Source organism: Mustela erminea, chromosome 6, assembly GCF_009829155.1.
Source record: "Mustela erminea isolate mMusErm1 chromosome 6, mMusErm1.Pri, whole genome shotgun sequence".
In the NCBI taxonomy this organism is placed as follows: Eukaryota; Metazoa; Chordata; class Mammalia; order Carnivora; family Mustelidae; genus Mustela; species Mustela erminea.
Genome location: NC_045619.1, coordinates 131,952,416 through 131,973,685, shown reverse-complemented (window position 1 = coordinate 131,973,685; position 21,270 = coordinate 131,952,416). Strand labels below are relative to the sequence as shown.

General features: G+C 37.9%; 1 protein-coding gene across 10 annotated transcripts in view; it reads right to left on the bottom strand.

Moving 5' to 3' along the window:
- The window catches only part of WAC (WW domain containing adaptor with coiled-coil), an 83,978-nt gene that overhangs the window by 38,120 nt on the left and 24,588 nt on the right, over positions 1 to 21,270 (bottom strand). For all 10 annotated transcript variants that reach the window (XM_032349744.1, XM_032349748.1, XM_032349742.1 and 7 more), the window contains exon 4: positions 607 to 713. In XM_032349744.1, coding sequence (XP_032205635.1) covers positions 607 to 713 — 107 coding nt within the window. The remainder of the gene's footprint in view (positions 1 to 606; positions 714 to 21,270) is intronic.

Below are 21,270 nucleotides of genomic sequence, written 5' to 3'. Positions count from 1 at the left end.
AGTTCCTCTGAGATGGGCCACATTTTCTTAGTACTATATGTCTCTCCAATTTGGCATATACTTGGCAAATTGAAAACTTAAACTTTTGTTGAATGAATGTATTAAAACTTTCATTTGAACCATGACTTTAAAAAAAAAAAAAATCAAAGCTGAGTTACTTCAGTTTAGAAATACCTAAAATTCCTTACTTTCATTGCCTTGAAGACAGGAATTCTCACATCACTAGTATTTAGTAGGGTATATTAATACACAGCAGATGTTCTGAATATATGTTTTAAGAAATGTATACACTTTCCAAAGGAGGACAAGGTAAACCACTTTAACTACCTAAGTTTCACAATCCATAGTTCTTTTTATCTCAGATACTGCAATAGTCATATTTTTCTCTGTATAGAAAAGTTATGAAAAAATACCAGTTATTTCCTGACTATTCTCAGTTCTACGAAGCTTAGCTGATTACTTCAAATACATTGAAAAAATGTCAACTTCAGATTAAACAAGACTTGGTGGAGGAGTTTTGGGGGGCGTTTTTGAGGGAGGAGGGTAATAAACACAAACACACACAATCCCCTCCAAAACCAAAATTGGGCACGTTTATATACTTACTGTATCTGAAGTTTTGCTTGGATTATTGCTTGGATTAGAAGAATGTGAATTTGAACTATGAAGAGCACTGTGGTTGTGTGAATTTTCTTGTGGAGAGTAACTGGTCCCTGCAAAGAAACAAAGACCAAAGTGAATTATAAGTTGTATTTCATGTTTAATTTCAACTGCTTTCTATCATACTACATATTATTGTGTATCCGTAAAATCATTTTACATAAGCATCTGGAATATATACATATTCATACTTCTTACATATAAAGTATTTGTGAGCCTACAAAAGATGTGGCTTAAAGAGCATATAGCTTGCATGGCTGACAGCCTATGGAAAAATGTTATGTATATCACATGAGCAAAACCTCATTGGTATCATTTCTTGCAATTTTTTAAAAATAAGAGATTAGGGAAAGACAGAAACACAATATAAAGAAAAAAAGCACAAAAATTCAGTGATACAGAACTAAAAGTCACAAATATCCAGTATGTTTTTGCAATTATTTTTAAATTTCTTAAAGAGACTCTGCAACTTGATTTTAAATAGTTTTGCCAATATTTCAAATAAAACAGTATTAAGAAAGTTAAGTCCTAGGGAAGGTATCTGATGAAGATGGTATCATCTAAGTCTCCTAATAATAGGACCAACTCTAAGAATTGCTTAAAAGTAATTCGTGAGCCTTATGAATAATCCACACATCTCAAAGACCATCAGGAATGATAGTGTTTATTGTCTTAAGAAAAGCCAAGGTATAAAAATAGACTTGCAAAAACACTGATTAAAGTTCAAAGAAGGTTCACCATAAAGTCTAACTGCTATTAGAATTTCTTAACTGTATTTCAATTTCATTACATTTTTCCCCAGCAACAACATAACCATAATTCACCTTAAAAATTAACAAACAGACTACACTGGCAATGGTAAGAAGTCTACACTGTTATGAACAAAATGTGGGAAAGTAATATAAATGACTGAGAATTAACTATTTCAGTCAGCAGGGGAAACTAAGTAGGTAAGAAAAGTGAAATGGGACAGACAGAAGCTGACTTTACAGTTTCAGATACCCAAGTGGAAATGTCAGTAGACCTACAGAGCACTAGGAATTCAGAAGTGATCGGCAAGTCCCCTCCATTAGAAGTCAAAGGGAAGGACTCAACTTTGCCTTGCATAATATCAACAAGCACTATGAGCTTGGAATGAAGTAAAAGTATGGCAAGAGAAAAGGCAATGGCCAACATCAAACCCTGGGTAAGGGCCAGTTTATAAAAGAAACCAAAAGCAGATTCAAAGACCCAGAAACACTAGTAATGTGATATAGACAGGAGAGGGTTACTGAAGGACGTGGCACAATGTGGGTGATGTAACAGAGGAAATATCTCAACCAGACCACTGCTTGATGACTTCTTCACCTACTTGTTTTTAATTTTACCTTGCTGTATGGCATGCGTTTATATAAAACACCCTAAACTTGTAACAGTAGACAAAATATTCTTCAGTAAACATTTTAAGAACAAACACAAAGAGAAATTAGTCAAGATAAACTCAGCGGGAAGAAAAGTTAACATAGCTGGCCTTAAGACCTCTATCCTCAGAAAGGCCCCTGTGCACAGGTGGCCCTTGGCTGACATGTGGGAACCTAGATAGTTACAGTTCCATTAAGAGCTAACAGTTGCTCACTGTGCCCAAGTTGTTTGGGCATAAAACATGGTTTATGCTTAACATATGCTTTCCTACTGGGAATCCACATTTTTGGTAGATGCTAGGTAAAGGGGCCTATGTAACAAACCAAATCTAGTAACAATTTTGGGTACCAAATTTCTAGTAAGTCTCCTTTATAATCAACATTTCACAAATACTGTCTAATTCATTGCTGAAGGAATGAAGTATGTCTTGTGTGACTCTACTAGGAAGACTCTCAGAAGCCTACAACCTGGCTTCCTCCAGGCTTTGTTCTGCATACCTTTTCTCTTAGCTGACTCTACTACGTATCTTTTCGCAGTAGTAAGTCATAGCCACGATGACGACTATACAATGGGTGCTGTGACCCTCTTAAGACAATCACCAAACCCCCAAACACTCTTTCACAAAGAAATCTTAATATTCCCAAGTTTTTAAGAAAATCTTAAACCTATGCCAAAATCTGCACTTTTCATATGTAACTCCTAGTTTGTTTGTTTTAAAGAAATATCAGGTTAACAGGAAAATAGAGCTAAGAAACTGAGTAATATATACAAAGAAGGTCATATTATCCATCCCTAGTAAGAGTTCGGATACCACTGAAATTTCCATAAATATGCTTGCAATAATGAAGAAAAGGTCAATTTTATAGACTGAAATGAATTCTAGAATAATCCTTTAAGAAGCCTGGGTTAGATGCCTTTACATTTACATGCATATATTCTTAAGCAAGATGACCTACACTTAGACTATAAAAGTGCCACATTAAAGATTTATTACAAGACTGGAGAAGTAAGTGAAGTACTCTACCAACAGAAGGTATACTAGGCATCAAGGTCTACTGATCTCTCTCTCATGAGGTTAAGATCCAGACATCTACTCCATTTTAGTGTTGTTCTTAGTATCAATGAAAATTCAAAAACTGACAAGCACCCAATTTAGTTAAGCTCTTACCTCTGCAGAAACAGTAAATATTCCACCAGTGTGACAGATGGTTATCAGACAGCTTTTAGGCCTAATATTTGTTTTTTCAGAGGCCATAATATACTGAAAAAACACAAGTACTGAGGCACCCTGGCCTAAAGCTTTAGAGATAAGAGAAAACTCAGCTATTAAGAATGAAGACATTTTCAGAGACAGGAGCTTTCTGAGTCTACATCCTGTGAAATAGATTTATCTAGACCACTTAGCAAAACTAACAACTGAACCTTAAAAAAGAAGTGAGAAGCAAGATTAAGATACAGATTATTCTGGTAAGGGACTAAGAATAAACTGACATTCTTAAATTGGATCCAAAACTAAGTAAAAGAGGTTTTATAGAAAGCATGGTATGGTACGGCAAGCAATAAATCTTTAGACTCTGGCCAGAAGGATGTGCTTAAGAACTGAATGCAGGGCAGATCTGCCCCTAAATAACACGACAATACAAAGTTCCAGCAAACTCTCCTTAATAAAAGCTACAATTTATATTACCTTCCAAAGTATTTTTGGGGGGGATCTCATTTGAGTCTTTAAATTCTTCCAGGTAGTTCTTTTCATACTCAAGTCAATACCCAAGTAGAGAAGAAAAGTGATTACATACACAGCCTATCCAGCATCAGAGTAACAATGATGCTGGATATGATTTTCCAGGACTACACTTTCCATACCTAATATACAAAGTGCTACAACACAAAATTTCTCAGGAATCTTTTTATCTCAAAAATTCACATAAATTTTTATTTCCTGCCCTACAATTAGTCTGCATATTTCAGGATAAGAACACAAGTTCTTTTTATTAATAGTATGATGTAGGGAGGCCTGGGTGGCTCAGTTGTTAAGTGTCTGCCCTCAGCTCAGGTCATGCGCTCAGGATTCTGGGATCTAGCCCTGCATGGGGCTCCGAGCTCGAAAGGAAGCCTGCTTCACCCTCTCCCACTCCCCCTTGGTGTGTCTGTCAAATAAAATCTTTTTTTTTTTTTTTTTTTTTTAAGATATGACGTAGAGTCTAAGACTGAAAGAAAGAACAAGTGATCTGCGGGTGCCAATATATGCAAAGAGTAGAGCCATGCATAAAACTGAAACTCAGAATTCTAATACTAAATCAGTGATTATTCAAGTGCACAAAGGAAGTTAATATAAATGCGGGTAAGAGATAGTCTCATGCATGCTATCTGGCCCAAGAAAGTCTCTTTGAGGAAAGCAGGATTTATGGATTAGGTGGGAAACAACTGGCTTTAAATGATACTTAAGAAATTAAACTTAGGGGGCGCCTGGGTGGCTCAGTGGGTTAAAGTCTCTGCCTTCAGCACAGGTCATGATCCCAGTCCTGAGATCAAGTCCCGAATCGGGTTCTCTGCTCAGCAAGGAGCCTGCTTCCCCTCCTCTCTCTCTGCCTGCCTCTCTGCCTACTTGTGATCTCTGTCAAATAAATAAATAAAATCTTTAAAACAAAACAAAAGGAATTAAACTTAGGACTAATGAAGCAAGTCTTAAAGATTTCTAAGAAAAGGATACTACTGGGGCACCTGGGTGACTCAGTGGTTTAAGCCTCTGCCTTCGGCTCAGGTCATGATCTCAGGGTCCTGGGATGGAGCCCCGCATTGGGCTCTCTGCTCAGCAGGGTGCCTGCTTCCCCACCCACTCTCTCTCTGTATTTGCCTCTCTGCCTACTTGTAATCTCTGTCAATTAAATAAATAAAAATCTTAAAAAATAAATAAACTGCTTAAAAAAACAAAGAAAAGGATACTAGTGAGAATTACTTGGGTTTCGCGGGGGAGAGGGGGTGGAATAAAGGGGTTACAGGTTTATGCTTGGGCAAAGTTCTCTCATCCAGTGCTTAACCAGAGGGATATAAAATGGAGATGTTTTCACTCAACTGGATGTTAATGTCAGACTGGAATCCAAGGATCAGCAAATTACAATCTGCTGGGGGCATGTTTTCATGAATGAAGTCATTAATAAAAAGTTTTATCAAAACACATGGACAGGGATAGGCAGAGGTTGGTTGGGTTACGGACACTGGGGAGCACATGTGCTATGGTGAGTGCTGTGAAATGTGTAAGCTTGATGATACACAGACCTGTACCCCTGTGGCAAATTAAATACAGTATATGTTAATAAAAATAATTTTTTAAAAATAGGGACAGCCAATCATTTATATTACCTATGTTTAGCTATTTTTTTCTTTTAATTGTGACAGCAACTGTGGGACCCAGGAGACTAAAACATTACCCAGTCTTTTAAGAAAACTTTGCAGATTCCTGGGTTAGACATTAATCTAAGATAAGCAATTAATGAACATAATGCAATATACAAACCTGACAGAATCTTCAATGTTTAAAAGGCAGAATAATCCCTACTTAGCAACCTAACTTCAGAAGTGAGGTCCTTAAGGATAAAAAAGGCTAGAACCTTCAGACTGAGAAAGATGGAGCCCCAGGAGAGTACACTGGGAAATGGCGGGGGGGGGGGGGTAACAAAATGCACCTGACTCAGCTAGAAATTAAGCAATTACACTGCACTTCATTTAGAAAAGGGAACTTGGATATTAAAGGAAAAACAAAGAATATACACTCCTCTATGAGCAAACAAGACTGGGAAACACAACCAGCTTTTCAAAAAGTGAAACAACAGTTTTCATTCTATTTAGGGATAAATACTATGGCATTTGGGTCCTTATTCAGAACATGAAAACCACTAGAATGCACTACCAGATCATCAGAAATTAAGTCTTCATGCCACCTACAAATAACAAATAATGAGTAAGGCATAACTAGAATACTAAAGATTTCAAGGACATCTACCACCCTAAACTGCTATTCAAACTAATAAAAGTAGGCAGTAGGTATGACTAATTAAGTTCACTGGATCTCAAACTTCAGTATATTTTTTAAAATGTGGATTTCAAGGTTGAATCTCACAGAGATTCTGATTCACGGTATATGGGACAGGACCCCCAACATGTAAATTTTTAATGACATGGTTTTGATGTGGTCAGTATCTGTACCACACTTTATTTTAAATGGTCTACTGCCTTCCACTACTTTGGTTTTCCTCTCATCAGTCCAAAACAAGAGACCACAAACAGTTAAAAATAAGGAGATTTTTACAAAGAAAGCCACATCTATAATGAGTATTTTTACCATAACATAAATATCTTCCTGACCAACCAGCATAGTTATAGATTTGTTTCAGAGGATACTAAAAATGCAAAAAAAAAAAAAAAAAAAAAAGGGTAGAAATGAGGCTTGCTGGGAATGAGAACAGAGAAGTGACGTTCTAAGCACTGAGGCTACAGTTTAAGTGGATGGAGAAGAAGTGCAACTTGCCAGAGAGCCAGGCAAGGGGGGGGAGCAGACTTAAATTTTCTTTACCCTAGGCAACAGCTAGCTGGATGAGAGCTTTTTCTTTTCTATTTTAAGATTATAACCCTATTCCTGCTATTCTGATTCTCCTTGCCTAGAAAAAAAAAAATCCCGCATATAAACCAATACAGCTTCAATTTATTAATGTCACTCTCTAATTTACTAATTGTTTATGAGCTACAATAAATGGTGGTGGAAAATCAAAATGTAGCTGACCAGACTATGTCTCCTGGTGAGGGTAGAAATGATTCAGATGTGTTAACAAAAGACTTGTATCTGACAGCGCCCTGTAGTTGAGTTATTCCCTCTAGGTAAGTGTTATCCAAGTTAAGCCCACTAGGCCACATATGTTATTGAGCACTTGAAATTTGGCTACTCTAAATTCAAATATGCTACATGTGTAAAACACACACTGGATTCAAAGACTGAATACAAAAAGAATGTAAAATAGCACATTAATATTTCTATACTGATTACATGAACTATTTTAGACATGTTAAATAGTATTTATTATTGAAATTAACTCCAGATGTTGGCTAGCAGAAAATTTAAAATCACATACGTGGCTCACTGGATGGCACTATTCTAGATGAAGGTATCCACTGATAATTAGTGGAATGGGGCCAGAGATGCCTACTAAGCAGAGGATATTCCTCAAGTCTTGTCCCATCTTAAAAACCAGCTTCTAGTTATCTGAGCCTAGTACCTAATTCTGCTTATCACAATATGCTACATTTTCCAATAGTATCAAGGAGATTCCTTTGTTAACACAGTAAGGACCAAAAATTATTAAACTAGCACAGATGAAAGATGCAGCTTACACTGAATTTGATTAATAAAGCTTGTTTTATAAACATTATTGCTGTGATGATGGATGGGCTCAGTCATATCTCAAGCCCCACATGTCTGGCTCAGGGCTAAGCAAGGAGTGTACTTGAGATTCTTTCCCTCTGCCCTTCAACTCTTCCCCTCCCCCCTCCCCCCGGGGCTCACATAAGCATGCACCCCTCTCTCTCAAGTAAGTCTTTAAAAAACTAAATGAAAACAATACTGCTATCCTTTATGTTTACCGCAAATTAATATCTCTATATCATTTTGCACAGTGATCCAAACTACTTTGTGCAACGTATGTATCACATATTTCCTTTGGAACTACTCACATCTTTCTTACTCTTACATGTGTACATAACATATATTATTTATGTATACCTGAAAACTAGAAATGAATTCTACAAAATACTTCAAGGAACAGCGCACATGCAAAAGAATCAAGGTGAGTTGGACCTTTCCTCACACTATACACAAAGACTAATACAAAATGAATTACAGACATAAATGTTCACCAAATTTCAAGTGAAAAAAAAAAAAAACACAGGGGTGCCTGGGGGGCTCAACTGGTTAATCGTCTGCCTTTGGCTCATGATCCCAGGGTCCTGAGATGGAGCCCCACATCTGGCTCCCTACTTGGCAGGAAGTCTGCTTCTCTCTCTCTCACTCTCCCGCCTGTGTTCCCTCTCTTACTGTGTCTGTCAAATGAAGAGAATCTTAAAAATATACATATTACATATATATAAAAATTAGGTTTTGTCAAAATTTAAAGCGTTTGTGCTTCAAAGGATACCATCAAAAAAGTGAGAAGTCAATCCACAGAAGAGGAAAACATATGTGCATATCCTATGCAAAGGACTTTTATCCAGTTCTACTATTACAACTCAATGAAAGATAAATACATTTTTTTAAATGACTGAAAGATAACAAACACCTCTACAAAGAAGGCATACAAATGACCAAAAAGCACATGAAAAGATGCTCATCAATATTAGTCACTGGGGAAATGCAAATCAAATCTGCAATAAGATACCACTCAACATCTATTAGGATAGCTACAGTCAAAAAGACAGACTATAATAACAAGTGTTGAGGAGGATGCAGAGAAACTGAAACCCTCGTAACACACTGCTGTTGTGAATATAAAATACTCAGCTGCTTTGGGAAATAGTATGGTATTTCCTTAAAAGATTAAACAAAGATTTATCGTATGACCAAGTGATTCTAGGTATAAATCCAACAGCGGTGAAAACATGTCCACATATGTTCACAGTACATTAGTCTTAACAGCCAAAAGTTGGAAACCAAATGTCCAACAAATAAATATGGATTATTCAAAAATAAAAAGAAAGAAATACTGCCACAAGGTATAACACGGATGAACCTTGAAAATGCTTTGCTAAGTCCTATAAAGCATTCACAAAGGACTACAGATCGTAGGATTCCACTTATATGAAACATCCACAATAGGTAAAACAGAAAGGAGGTTGCCTAAGTCTGGGGGCGAAGTGAAAACTACAGAAGTTTCTTTCTGGGTGATGAAACTGTTCTAAAACTGATTGTGGTGATGGTGGCACAACTGGGAATACATTAAAAACCACCGAATTGCACACTCAAATTGGTGAGCTGTATGAGAGGCGAATTACACATCAACAGAACTTACCAAATAATAGTAATAATAATAATAAGCTACCATACTTTACATGTGTGACTTTGACTTGTCTAGTTTACACAGAGATCCCTAATTCATCATTTCTCAAACTCTACTCCTATGAGATGTTTTGAACAAAAAATGTCACACAGCCATGTAAATCTGGAAGAAGTTGTATGGGATACCTTCTTAGAGAAAATTTTACATGTACTTGAAAGGACCTAAGAATTTCTGAACCTGGGGGTAGGGGAAGAAAAAGAGAACGGAGTATGGATACATGATACAACATATATGAACCACAAAAAAAAACTATATTAAGTCAAAGAGGCCAGTCACAAAGAATGTATACAATCCATTTATATGAAATATCCAAAACAGGAAACTATCAAGATAGAAAGCAAATCAATGGTTGGGGACCAGGCAGGGAGAAGAAATGGGGAGTGACTACCAATAGGTATGGGGCTTTCGGTGGGGTGGTGGTGGTGGTAATAATTGTGTAATATGTGAATTATACCTCTATTTTTAAAAATAGACATTTGAAATGAGAATCACTCAGTGAAAAGAGCACTCCATCAAGTAATCTGGGCTTTACTCCACATTCTGCCTCTGCCTTATTAAAGTGAAGAGGTCACTAACTTCTACAGTTACCTTCTTCGTCAAGGTAAGATACTGGTTGGACAGTGTGTAGAATTACTTCCATTCACTTAGAAAAATTATCAACATAGAACTTGACCCCTCAGTGATCTCAACCATTTGATTCAGTATCACAAAGAACAAAGAGCTGTCATTTCAGAGCTATGTAGAATCCTGGAGTAACGATCTCCTCATTCTTAGAGATTCGAGGAGAAATTCACAGCATTCACCGTAATATTCTCAATACTCTCCCACTTTCATTCCTGTCTTCGTTTAAAACAATCTCTACAGCAGTCAAAGTAACCGTTCAAGCCTGCATCTCTGAGCACATCTGTCTTGAATTTTAATGGGTACACTTCATGTCTTACTACCCCCCCCCAGCCTCATTCTGCCGCATTCACAACTTGCTCACTACCCTACCTATTCTGGCCACTTTCAGTTCTTTCAATACTGCCCAGTTCCTTCCTATCCTACAGCCTTCCTACATTCTATCTCTTCACCTCTCCCATTCTCACTCTGCCTATTTCTTGGTCATCCTTTGGTCTTAGCTTAAATGCTACATCCTTAGAAATGCCTTCCTGATCCTCCAATCTAAAACAAGCCCCCTACCATATCACTTATCTCTCCTTAACCGCTATTTTTATGCAGTGTAATTAGATTACATCTCACACTATTCTGTTTCCTTGTTTTTATATTAACTACAGGGTTTGTCAAAAGTAAGGAAAAAATACTCCTTTGAAAGAAAAAGTTAACATAAAAAAAGCTTTAAGAAAACGTATCAAATTATCTTAAGGTTAAGAATGGACAGGCAACAACGTGGCTGCAAACTGAGTATTACCCTTTTTCAAGCTGATGCCTTTAGAGAGACAGTACACCAAAAGAGAAAGAGGCAGGTCCTGCCATGGCTTTATGTCCCTCCAAGTAATTTTACCTCCTGACTGTAATCAACCGCACACGTAGTAACCAATTTCAACTCTGGAAAGCCTCGTTGTACCCCTCAAACTAAAAATGGGTGAAAAATGAAGCCAAGGGAATCTTCAAGAATGGCTATGCTCTCATGTTTCACACACTTAAAATTCTCACTTATATTAAGAAAATAAAGGAAATTACAAAGATCATCTAATGAAAAGAGATTTAACTGGGGACAATTAAGTGAAGAATAAACGTCAATTTAAAAAAAGGTATGAGAGGGACGCCTGGGTGGCTCAGTGGATTAAGCCGCTGCCTTTGGCTCAGGTCATGATCTCAGGGGTCCTGGAATCGAGTCCCACATTGGGCTCTCTGCTCAGCAGGGACCCTGCTTCCCTCTCTCTCTCTGCCTGCCTCTCTGTCTACTTGTGATCTCCCTCTGTCAAATAACCAAATAAAATCTTTAAAAATAAAGAAATAAAGAAATAAATAAAGGTATGAGAAATGGCATAAGAATAGGAAGGCACAGGATGACAGGGTTCAGAGGGCAAGGAGTAAAATTAGTCTGATAGGAACACAGAATTCCTACACATGAGATAAAAGGGGTATAAAGCTAAACAAAGCCAAAGACTACTAAAAGGGACTTAGAAGCTAAGCTAAGGAAGAAACAGATTTTATCTTTTGGACAAAAAAAGTCTCCTAATAAACAATTAAGAACTGATTACTTGGTTTTGAGTATTTGGGGTTCTTTCCATCCTTTTCAACAGTACTGGGTGGACCATGAGAAAAGGAGACTTTAAAGTATGCATCTTTAAGGATGACACAAAGACTAAAGAAAATTCTTTGAAGGAAATGGTTGTCTGATGTTTCCCCAACTTTAAGCCACAGAATTCTTTCCTTACATGGCTGGCTGTTCATTCTTCAGTGGTTAATTCACAAGCTACCACCTAAAACACCTTCTCCTCCCTGACCACGTCCTACCACGTGCCATTACCATTTCAAATCACTACTTCCTTTACGGCTTAAATCACAATATAAAATTATCCTGTTTGTCTATTTCATATTTGTCCATCTCTTCCACTTCTAACAGGAGAGAAAACCTCCCTGAACACATGGCTACAATCCCTTAATCACAACAGTGCTGGGTCCATCAATATACTAAAGTAAAACAAATTCATGAATGGAAGCCCAATAATTGAAACAGGAGCCACTTTTACTGCAATAGGGTAATGGGAGATTAAGGATCACCATGCTCAGTTCCATTCTTGGAACCTCCAGCCTCCATACAGCATCATTAAAAGAATGATAGCATTTCTACAGAGGAGTTGCCAAAAAGCTGGGCAGTAGTAACAAATCGTGTGTTACCTGCATGTATATAAACCTCACCTGTTAAATGTAACTAATATGACACAGCAAAAAAGGTGTTAAGAAGACATTAGCTGTTATACCCACTGACTTATAATTACTAAGTTAAAAATAAAACACTCTCCTCCCTTCTTTTACCCAGGGAGTACCCACTTTTTAGGGAAAAGTGCTTCTCCCTAAATCATGAGGTATTAGAAAGAAGAGGGCATCATATTACAGCAGAGTTACCTCATAGAAAACATGGGTTTTCCCTTATTGTTTTTTCAGTATTTTTAATACTTTTTAAAATTTTACTATTTTAAATATTGCTCTTGTGTGTCAGAGACACAAGCACGCAACAGCATTTATTCAAAAACTTCATGTCCCTGCTGCTTAGTCATCCCACTTTTGTGTTGAGACAGTCAGGGCTGCTACTGGTAATCCAACATCGGACACACTGTGTCTAGGTGTTCTCCAACTGTGAAATGGTTGTCTATTAAAGGGAAAAGTAAAAACTGCCACATTGCCTAAGTCAATTTTATACACATCAAGTAGCAGATGCAAATGCTGCTTACTATGAGGGATTTTAAAAATTAAAAACAGAAGCTCAATAATTAGAAAAGGAGAAGCTTGACCGATCACATTTTGCTGATAATGTTGAACCAACATACCAATTCTATGGCAACAGTCTTCGGACAAATACTACATCTCTTCACTCTCGCTTTAATCCTATCTTCCATTTCTCACCACCTTCTTTGTCCGCTTACAGCCCTAGCCAGATTAGATTATACAGGTTTTAGAAACTGTTTCAAACTTTCAAGGAAAAAGCATTCCTGCAATGCATCTGTTCCAGAAACAGACTTAATCCTAAAAGAAACAATTACAAAATTCTGACAAAGAAAACAAGAACCATAAGGCAATACAGAATAAGAGAATTCACAAGTGAATTAAAAAAAGAGCTGGGAGAGAAAGGTCACTTGACCCAACAAGTTGAATTTTTGGCACAATTAAGCAGAGAACTACCTGAAACAGGGCCTCTAAACCTTTGCCTGGACCCCGAGAGTGAGCTCTGGGAAGAGGATTAATCACGTACAGTACCAGTTCAGGAAAAAACCAGAATGAATGAACTAGTCTTTCCCATATTATGGTACCACCCATACCTCCTTTCTCTGATTTCCAGGCAGACTGTAAACAACCAACTTCTAAGGGCACAATTAATGCAGTGTCCAGGAGAGTAAGAAACAGAATCAAAGAGAACTGAATCACTTTACACATATACATCCACACACACATATTCAAATTCACTCAACACAAGTATATACACAGAAATCACCCCATACAGCCTGTGCAGAGACGGAAGTGATGATATGAACATTAATACAGCAAAGAAAATACTCTGAAATAAATACCAGGAAACCAGTAACTTTCAAATTCTCTTCTATCCCAGAGTACAGAAAACAGGAATTCTATGAAACAAAATAAATAAATAAAGGGGCGGGGGAGCTGGAAGAAGAAGAAGAACTTAAAGACGAAATCATACAAGAAACAAATACTGTTTCTGAAGTAATAAAAGAATCAACAGTGCTGGGGCGCCTGGGTGGCTCAGCGGGTTAAAGCCTCTGCCTTCGGCTCAGGTCATGATCCCGGTCCTGGGATCGAGCCCCACATCGGGTTCTCTGCTCAGCGGAGAGCCTGCTTCCCCCTCTCTCTCTGCCTGCCTCTCTGCCTACTTGTGATCTCTGTCTGTCAAATAAATAAATTAAAAAAAAAAAAAAACAGTGCTGAAAGCAATATCAACTCTAAGAGCAACACTGACCTGAAAAATATCAAAGGACAGAGATAAACACTTAGAGATAAAGAGCTACAAATGAAAAATGAAGTCAACTTGTGTAAAACTGGAGGTACTGAAGAAGAGAACAGAACACAGGACACTTGAGTATTAAAAAAACTAGTAATAGTAAAACAGAATTTTAAAAAATCTTCCCTGAAATATAGGAAAATCTCAATCTGGAGATTGAAGGGGGTTTACCACGTACCAAGAAAAATAAAGAATCGATAAAAACTGAAACATATCTTCATGGTCTGGTGAAGCTGCTGAATTTTAAACATAAAAAATTCTTAAAACACCCAGACAGCAGAATCATGTCACTTATAAAACAAGCAAAAAAGTGCTGACCTAGGACTTCTCCACAGAAATTCTAAATGCTACAATACAAAGTAGTAATGTCTTATGCTAAAACAAAAAAAATGGATGTGACCCAGGAAATTATTTTTCCAACCAGGATGCCATTTATACATTACTGTAATAGGCAGGCATTATCAAATGTTTAAGAAGTCAAAAATCAAAGCACTCATTAACTTGGGGGTGGGGTTAGATTAACACAGAATAACAAAAATAATCGTAAGAAAAATCAAATTAAAAAATCTTGCAAATGGAGAGACCCTACACTTCTACTAAAGTGGCAGTATGCACTCAATGCACCTAAACTCACCTGCTTAATATCTGGAATCAACAGCCAGTTATGTTACTGCTTTGAGAACTTTTATGTCAAATGACTGATGTCATAGAGCAAATATTAATTTCCTCAAAATATGGTCTTGAAATTTTTCCTTTATTGTAATTTTATTTCATAAAAGCACTCAGTAACAGTGAGTTACCCCCCCACACCCCCACCCAAACACACAGAGTACTCATCTGACAAATACTGAACAGCAAATGCCCAAGACGGTACAAGACACTAACAGAATCAAACAGAAATCATTCTTCCCCAGAGTTTTAGTTTCCCAAACTTAACTATGTATATCAACAGAAACTGGGGTGCTTTTTAAACTGTTAAGATTCTGGTCCCATACCACCACTTTTAGTAAAGAAAAATTTCAGGTCTATCTGAACTTCCTAGGTGACTGACAAGATACCTGCCAAAGCTGTAACACATAACTTCTTCAAGTCTCCTCAATCTTCAAAGGTAGATTAAGTAACATCCAGTAATTTTACTGCTGACTTTATTTTATCCTATTTCAAGTTTTTGACAATTATAGTTCAGTAGGTGTTGGCACTCTGCTATAAATGTCAGATTCTAGATTGTGTCACTGCTTTTTTTCTTTAAAAATATTTTATTTATTTATTTGTCAGAGAGAAAGAGAGAGCGCGCGAGCGAGCAAGCACAAGCAGGCAGAGCAGCAGACAGAGGCAGAGCGAGAAGCAGGCTCCCCACTGAGCAAGGAGTGCGGGACTCCATCCCCTGGGATCATGACCTGAGCCGAAGGCAGCTGCTTAACCAACTGAGCCACCCAGGCGTCCCGTGTCACTGCTTTTTGAATACAATTTTTAAATCTCTTAAAAGGAGAGCAGCAGCAAGATATACTTCTGTGAAAATAGAACAGCTCCAGAGTTTGGTAGGTTAAACGAATAGTATATTTGTTTCAACGAATATACTGACCAAATATGAAAATACACGTTATTCAGAAGAGCTGCTTATACTATTTTCTGAGCAAAGTAATAAGCAAACTGGATACATTTGCATCACTCTACATTAGATAAAAATATTGAAACATTAAATTGGCATCTAATAATTAAGCCTTTCCTGAAAAAAAAAAAAGTTTAGATATTTGTGTAACAACTTAAAAGATGACTGTGACTGGAAACATGACCATTGAAGAGGATTAAATTCTGGCAAAAGTAATAATCTGTAATAATACAGTTGATGACTGACTACAAGTGAAGATAAGATGTTCCTGCATAATTATAAGTCACTAAAGTTAGGCAGCTAACCAAAAAAAAGCCGTTTCACACAAAAATTTGTACATGAATGCACAGCTATGTTGGTTAAGAGCCCCAAACTGCAAACCACCCAAACGTCCTTCACCAGGTGAATGGTTAACCAAGCTGAGGTATACATCTTACCATAGAGTACTCCGAGCAACACAAGAGAAAAGCATCAGATACACAGTACCCTCTCGGTTCTCTAGGGGATCATGCTGAGTGAAAAATTCAATCTCAAAGGTTACAAGCTGTGCTTCTATTTACATAACATTCTTGAAATGACAAAACTGAAATGACTGAGAGCAGCTATCTTGCTATAGGTCAGGAAGAGTGGAAGGAGACAGCGGCTGTGGCTATAAAGACTAGCACAAGAAATACTGTGATGAGCTGTTCTGGATCTTGACTGTGGCAGGAGTCCTGTTCATCTAGTCTTGTGATAAAACTGCATATGAAACACCCACACTGCATGTAAAATTGGTAAAAATCTGAACAGGCCAGGGGACTGTGAAGGAGAACAGGATGTCACCCCAAAATAAGCCACTGTGGCATGCAGATCATTTTGAGCTGAAGGTAATCAAGACCCAACAGACCCAGGAAAACTTTTCCCTCTCTCATAACTTCCTAAAAGAATTAGATGGGGAGCATGAACCAGAAAAAGACTAATTACCTGAGGGAACTTTTTGAACTAAAAGAACTATCTGTATGGCAGAGCAAAATTCTAATTACAAACATCTGCTCTTATCATGCCATGAGTTGCCCTCCTTCCCTAAGAAGCCCCAGGCCCCATCCCAGGATGGGGTCACATGTGCCTCAACTGCCGGACTCACCCTTGATTCCCATGTTTAGGGCACTTGTTTTTCTCCTATTATGTCAAAAAACCTCAGAAAGAAAACGGGAATCTTTCCACCCCTGCAACTTTAGCTATGTGAAATTCCTGGTTTTGATAGTATACAGTTATGCCAACATGTTATTTACAAACAGGCGAACTGTTTAATTACCTTGAACACTTAAGGGATTGTTACAGATTTCAGATAATTATTCCATTTAATCCTCAAGCAAATCTTTGAGGGAGGAGTAGTAAAATTAAGTATTTTAAGGGCACCTGGATGGCTCAGCAAGTTAAGCAACTGACTTGGTTTCAAATCAGGTCATGATCTCAGGGTCGGACCTGGGTCCCAGGGCTCATTCACTTGAGATGCTCCTTCCTGCTCCCTCCCTGCACATGCGCGCACACACACGCACACACACGCGCACACACACGCGCACACACACACGCACTAGTTCTCTAAAATAAATAAGCCTTTAAAAAAAAAAACACCTTATTTTACAGTTCAAAGTTTAGAGAAAACTTCTAAATAATGAGCCCAAGGCTACAGAGTTAATAAAGACAAGACAAACACAGGTTAGTGTCCTTTGCCCTAATGTTAATTTTTTTTTTTTTAAGATTTTATTTATATGACAGACAGAGATCACAAGTAGGCAGAGAGGCAGGCAGAGAGAGGAGGAAGCAGGCTCCCTGCTGAGCAGAGAGCGCGATGCAGGGCTCGATCCCAGGACCCTGAGACCACACCTGAGCAGAAGGCAGAGGCTTTAACCCACTGAGCCACCCAGGCACCCCGCCCTAATGTTAATTTTATGTTATCTTCATTTACTACATAATGCCACTACTGCATCTATTTACTTAATAGATGTATACTATTTACTTAATTTACTTTTTTAACTTAATTTACTTAATATATCTTACTATTTACACTATTTACTTAAATGACATATGGTACAGGAAAACCAATAATTCAATTTGTTTGAGCCCTTCAAATAAGAACAGAAAATGCTTAACTACTGTAAATTTTATTTTTTGTTACCTTTCTCATCTCCTAAAAGTATATTAAAAGTTACTTTCGTATTTAGAAATACTATTAACCACAACATTATTTTCTCATTAAATCACCATATTATTCAGCATCTATGTAAGGACAACACATTCCAGAGGAAAAGCTGTAAATGATGCATTCACTGTACCTGAATCAGATTTTCAATGTCACTGTCTTTAAGGAGCTTGGGAGAAGAACACTTAGAACTCTATTAGGAAACAACTCCTCTCAAATGTCTGAGACATACCATTTATCACAATTAGTTCCTGGTTCACTGTTCCCCTATACTCTCCTGTTAACCCTTCCCCAATCAACCCTTCCCAGAAAAGATTCTAATAACAACAGTCTAGAAGAGGAAGCCATAGTATTTCACACACCATCCCACCTAATTAAAAAACTTAGAAGTTCTGCAGTTCTTGTTTACCCCTTAGGGTCAAACACCACTAAAACACACACACATTCACACACCCTAATGTAAGCTGTTTTAAACTATTGCTTTTAAAACACCATTTAAGGGCGCCTGGGTGGCTCAGTGGGTTAAGCCGCTGCCTTCGGCTCAGGTCATGATCTCAGGGTCCTGGGATCGAGTCCCATATCGGGCTCTCTGCTCAGCAGGGAGCCTGCTTCCCTCTCTCTCTCTGGCTGCCTCTCCATCTACTTGTGATTTCTCTCTGTCAAATTAATAAATAAAATCTTTAAAAAAAAAAAAAACACCATTTAAAAGTGAACTTTTCATTTCTGGTTGAATTGTCAAAAGAAAATCTATAAACGTGTATTTTAGGTAAACACAATATCTAAACAAAGAAGTCAAATTCATGGGAACAACAAAAACTAAAATCAGGATAATTCTAGGAAACAGGCAGGGCTGAGGGTGGGGTGTCCAGAGGATAATATGACTGAGAAAGGGTAGTACACAAGAGGCTTCCTTTATCTGTTATTATGTATTTCTTCAATTTAGTGGGGAGCACACAGTTCTGAAAACTACAGATCATCACCTTGCCACTACTGTTCTTTTGACATCGCTTCTTATTAACAGAATATATTTTGACAAATGGACTTTAAAAAACAATCTCTTTCCAAAACAAAATCTTACCCAGAATAGCTAGCTAAACAAATAAAAAGTAGAATTGGTCTCTCTTCACTTACTTTTAACAGTGACCTGGGAGGTACTTTTGCAGAACACCAATGGCACCAAAGACTGTAGTTTGAAAACACGGAGAACACCAATTCGACAACTAGTTTCAAATAAGTTTTCCTTTAACTTAAAAAATGTGTTACAGTGATCTCCAGCTATAGTGAAATGACAAAGAATAATCAGAATACAGACACTGCAATAATAATAAGCTGCCCTCTTACTATCACTGACCTGTTAATGCTCCATCTAAGGCCAACCTTTTATTCTGTGTACTAAATCTCAACAGCGCTCCTGCAGTTGCCCCTTTTCCAATCTCTTCCTCTACTGGAGCAGTTCCATCGGCATATGGCTCTCATCGATGGAAGTGAAAGGGAAAGAATGGAAAGGATGGAAATGAGGGGAAAAGGGAAAGAAATAAAAGAAAATGAAAACAAAGAGAAGGAAAGCAAACCCACATCCTACTCCAGCCACACTTTTATTCTCAATTCTTCTGTGTTAGTCAATACCTTCACCTCTTCTCCCCACTCCAATAAGGTCTTCATTCCCTCAAGCCCAATGAAACTACTCGTCCAAGTCTAAACCCTCAAGAGTGCCAGTCCTCACATGACCCAACCTACCGGCAGACCCAACTAAATCATCACACATTCATGGAACACTTTCTTCACTTGGATTCCAGGAGATACTCTAAGGCTCTCTTCTACTCTCCACTGGCTGCTCCTTCTCAATCTCCTTTGTTAATCACTACTCAAGTTCCGGACTTCTAAACATTGTGAACCACCAGATCAGTCTGCAGTTATCTCTTGATAGCAGCGGTGTACAAAACCTTGCTGGGTTTGGCTAACCATACCCATTCCTTTACAAAATGCCATGGCTCCACCACACTACACTGGCTGAACTGAGTATCTGCAGGAGACCTTATGGCTGCCAAAGATGAAAATATTTACTTATCTAGGTCCTTTACAGAGAGGAAAGGCTGCAGACCTAGTCTTTATTGTTGTATAGTCTTCTTCATCTCAATAAATGACAATTCTAGCTTACATATGCTTGGGTGAAATCTCTAGGAGTTATTCTCCACTTCTTCTAGTTTATCTGTGGATTCTTTCAATATAGAGCCAGAGGGGGCGCCTGGGTGGCTCAGTGGGTTAAGCCTCTGCCTTCATCTCAGGTCATGATTTCAGGGTCCTGGGATCCAGCCCCCCATCAGGCTTTCTGCTTGGCAAGGAGCCCGCTTCCCCCCCCCCCCCCGCCCACCTCTCTGCCTACTTGTGATCTCTCTCTCTCTCTCTCTGTCAAATAAATAAATAAATAATAGAGAAAAAAAAATACAGCCAGAATCACACCACTTCTACTGTATCAACCTAATTCAAGCCAGTACTGTCTCTTTCAACTAATGCAATAGTGTCCTAAGTGACCTCGATGCTTCTCTTACTCATATAGATTAAGTCATTCAATAGCCTCCAGTGGTTTTTCATCATATTCAAAGTAGAGCCCAAATCCTTTCAAAAGCCCACACGGCCCTGGCTTGATTGGCCCTTGCCTTGCCTCACCTATCACTACTTTACCTACCCTAAAAATATCCATGGCTATCTTGTTCAAACACAACAAACATGTTCAGGTGAAGCCCTCGTCATTTACTATTCTCTGCCTGAAACAAACTTTCTTCACCCCATAGTCATATTCCTCATTTCTTTATACAACCCCTACACTTCCCTAGATTATTTTATTTCCTCTTATTCAGCTTTACTTTTCTATGAGGTGGTACTTTCCTCAAACTCATATATTATTAGTTTATTATCGCTCTCCCGTGAGTGTCAATTTTTTTTTTTTTAGATTTTTATTTACTTATTTGACAGAGATCACAAGTAGGCAGAGAGAGTGTCAATTTCTTAAGAGCAGATTTAAATATATTGTTCTCTGGAGTATCCAGAGTGCCTGGCACACAGTAAATGCCCAATATACTTGTATGTCCTACATGAGTATCTTACAAAAAATGTCACGTTCTTCCTCTTGTTTTTTTACCTTACATATTCCATTTGTTATAGTAACAAATTCATGTTAGTTGATCTGTACCAATGCATGACTACAGATTCATTTTACAATTCCTCAATACCTTCTAACTTCGTTTCTAGTCAACCTCTGACTTCTAAGTGCCTGCCAACTGTGTCAACTAAAAAGCCTGCAGTATGTAAAAATTTTGCTCCACTCTTTGCAGTGTCTTTAAGCCCCAGGACAGTCCTACCTTGGGATGCCTTTAATTTCTTGAATGCGCCAGGTTTTACTGATTCTCAAATATATTCAGGTTTTTATTTTACTTGCTTTCCTTAAAATAACTGTAGTCCTTGACACAGACACACAATAAAGTATGATAATGAGAATCATGAGAAGAAAAATTCCTGAATTTACACAGGTTGGTCTGCTCACATCAAACTGTGTTTTTATAAAAGTGGACTGCTGGGATGCCTGGGTGGTTCAGTCAGGTAAACGCTGGACTCTTGATCTCAGCGTTGTGAGAAT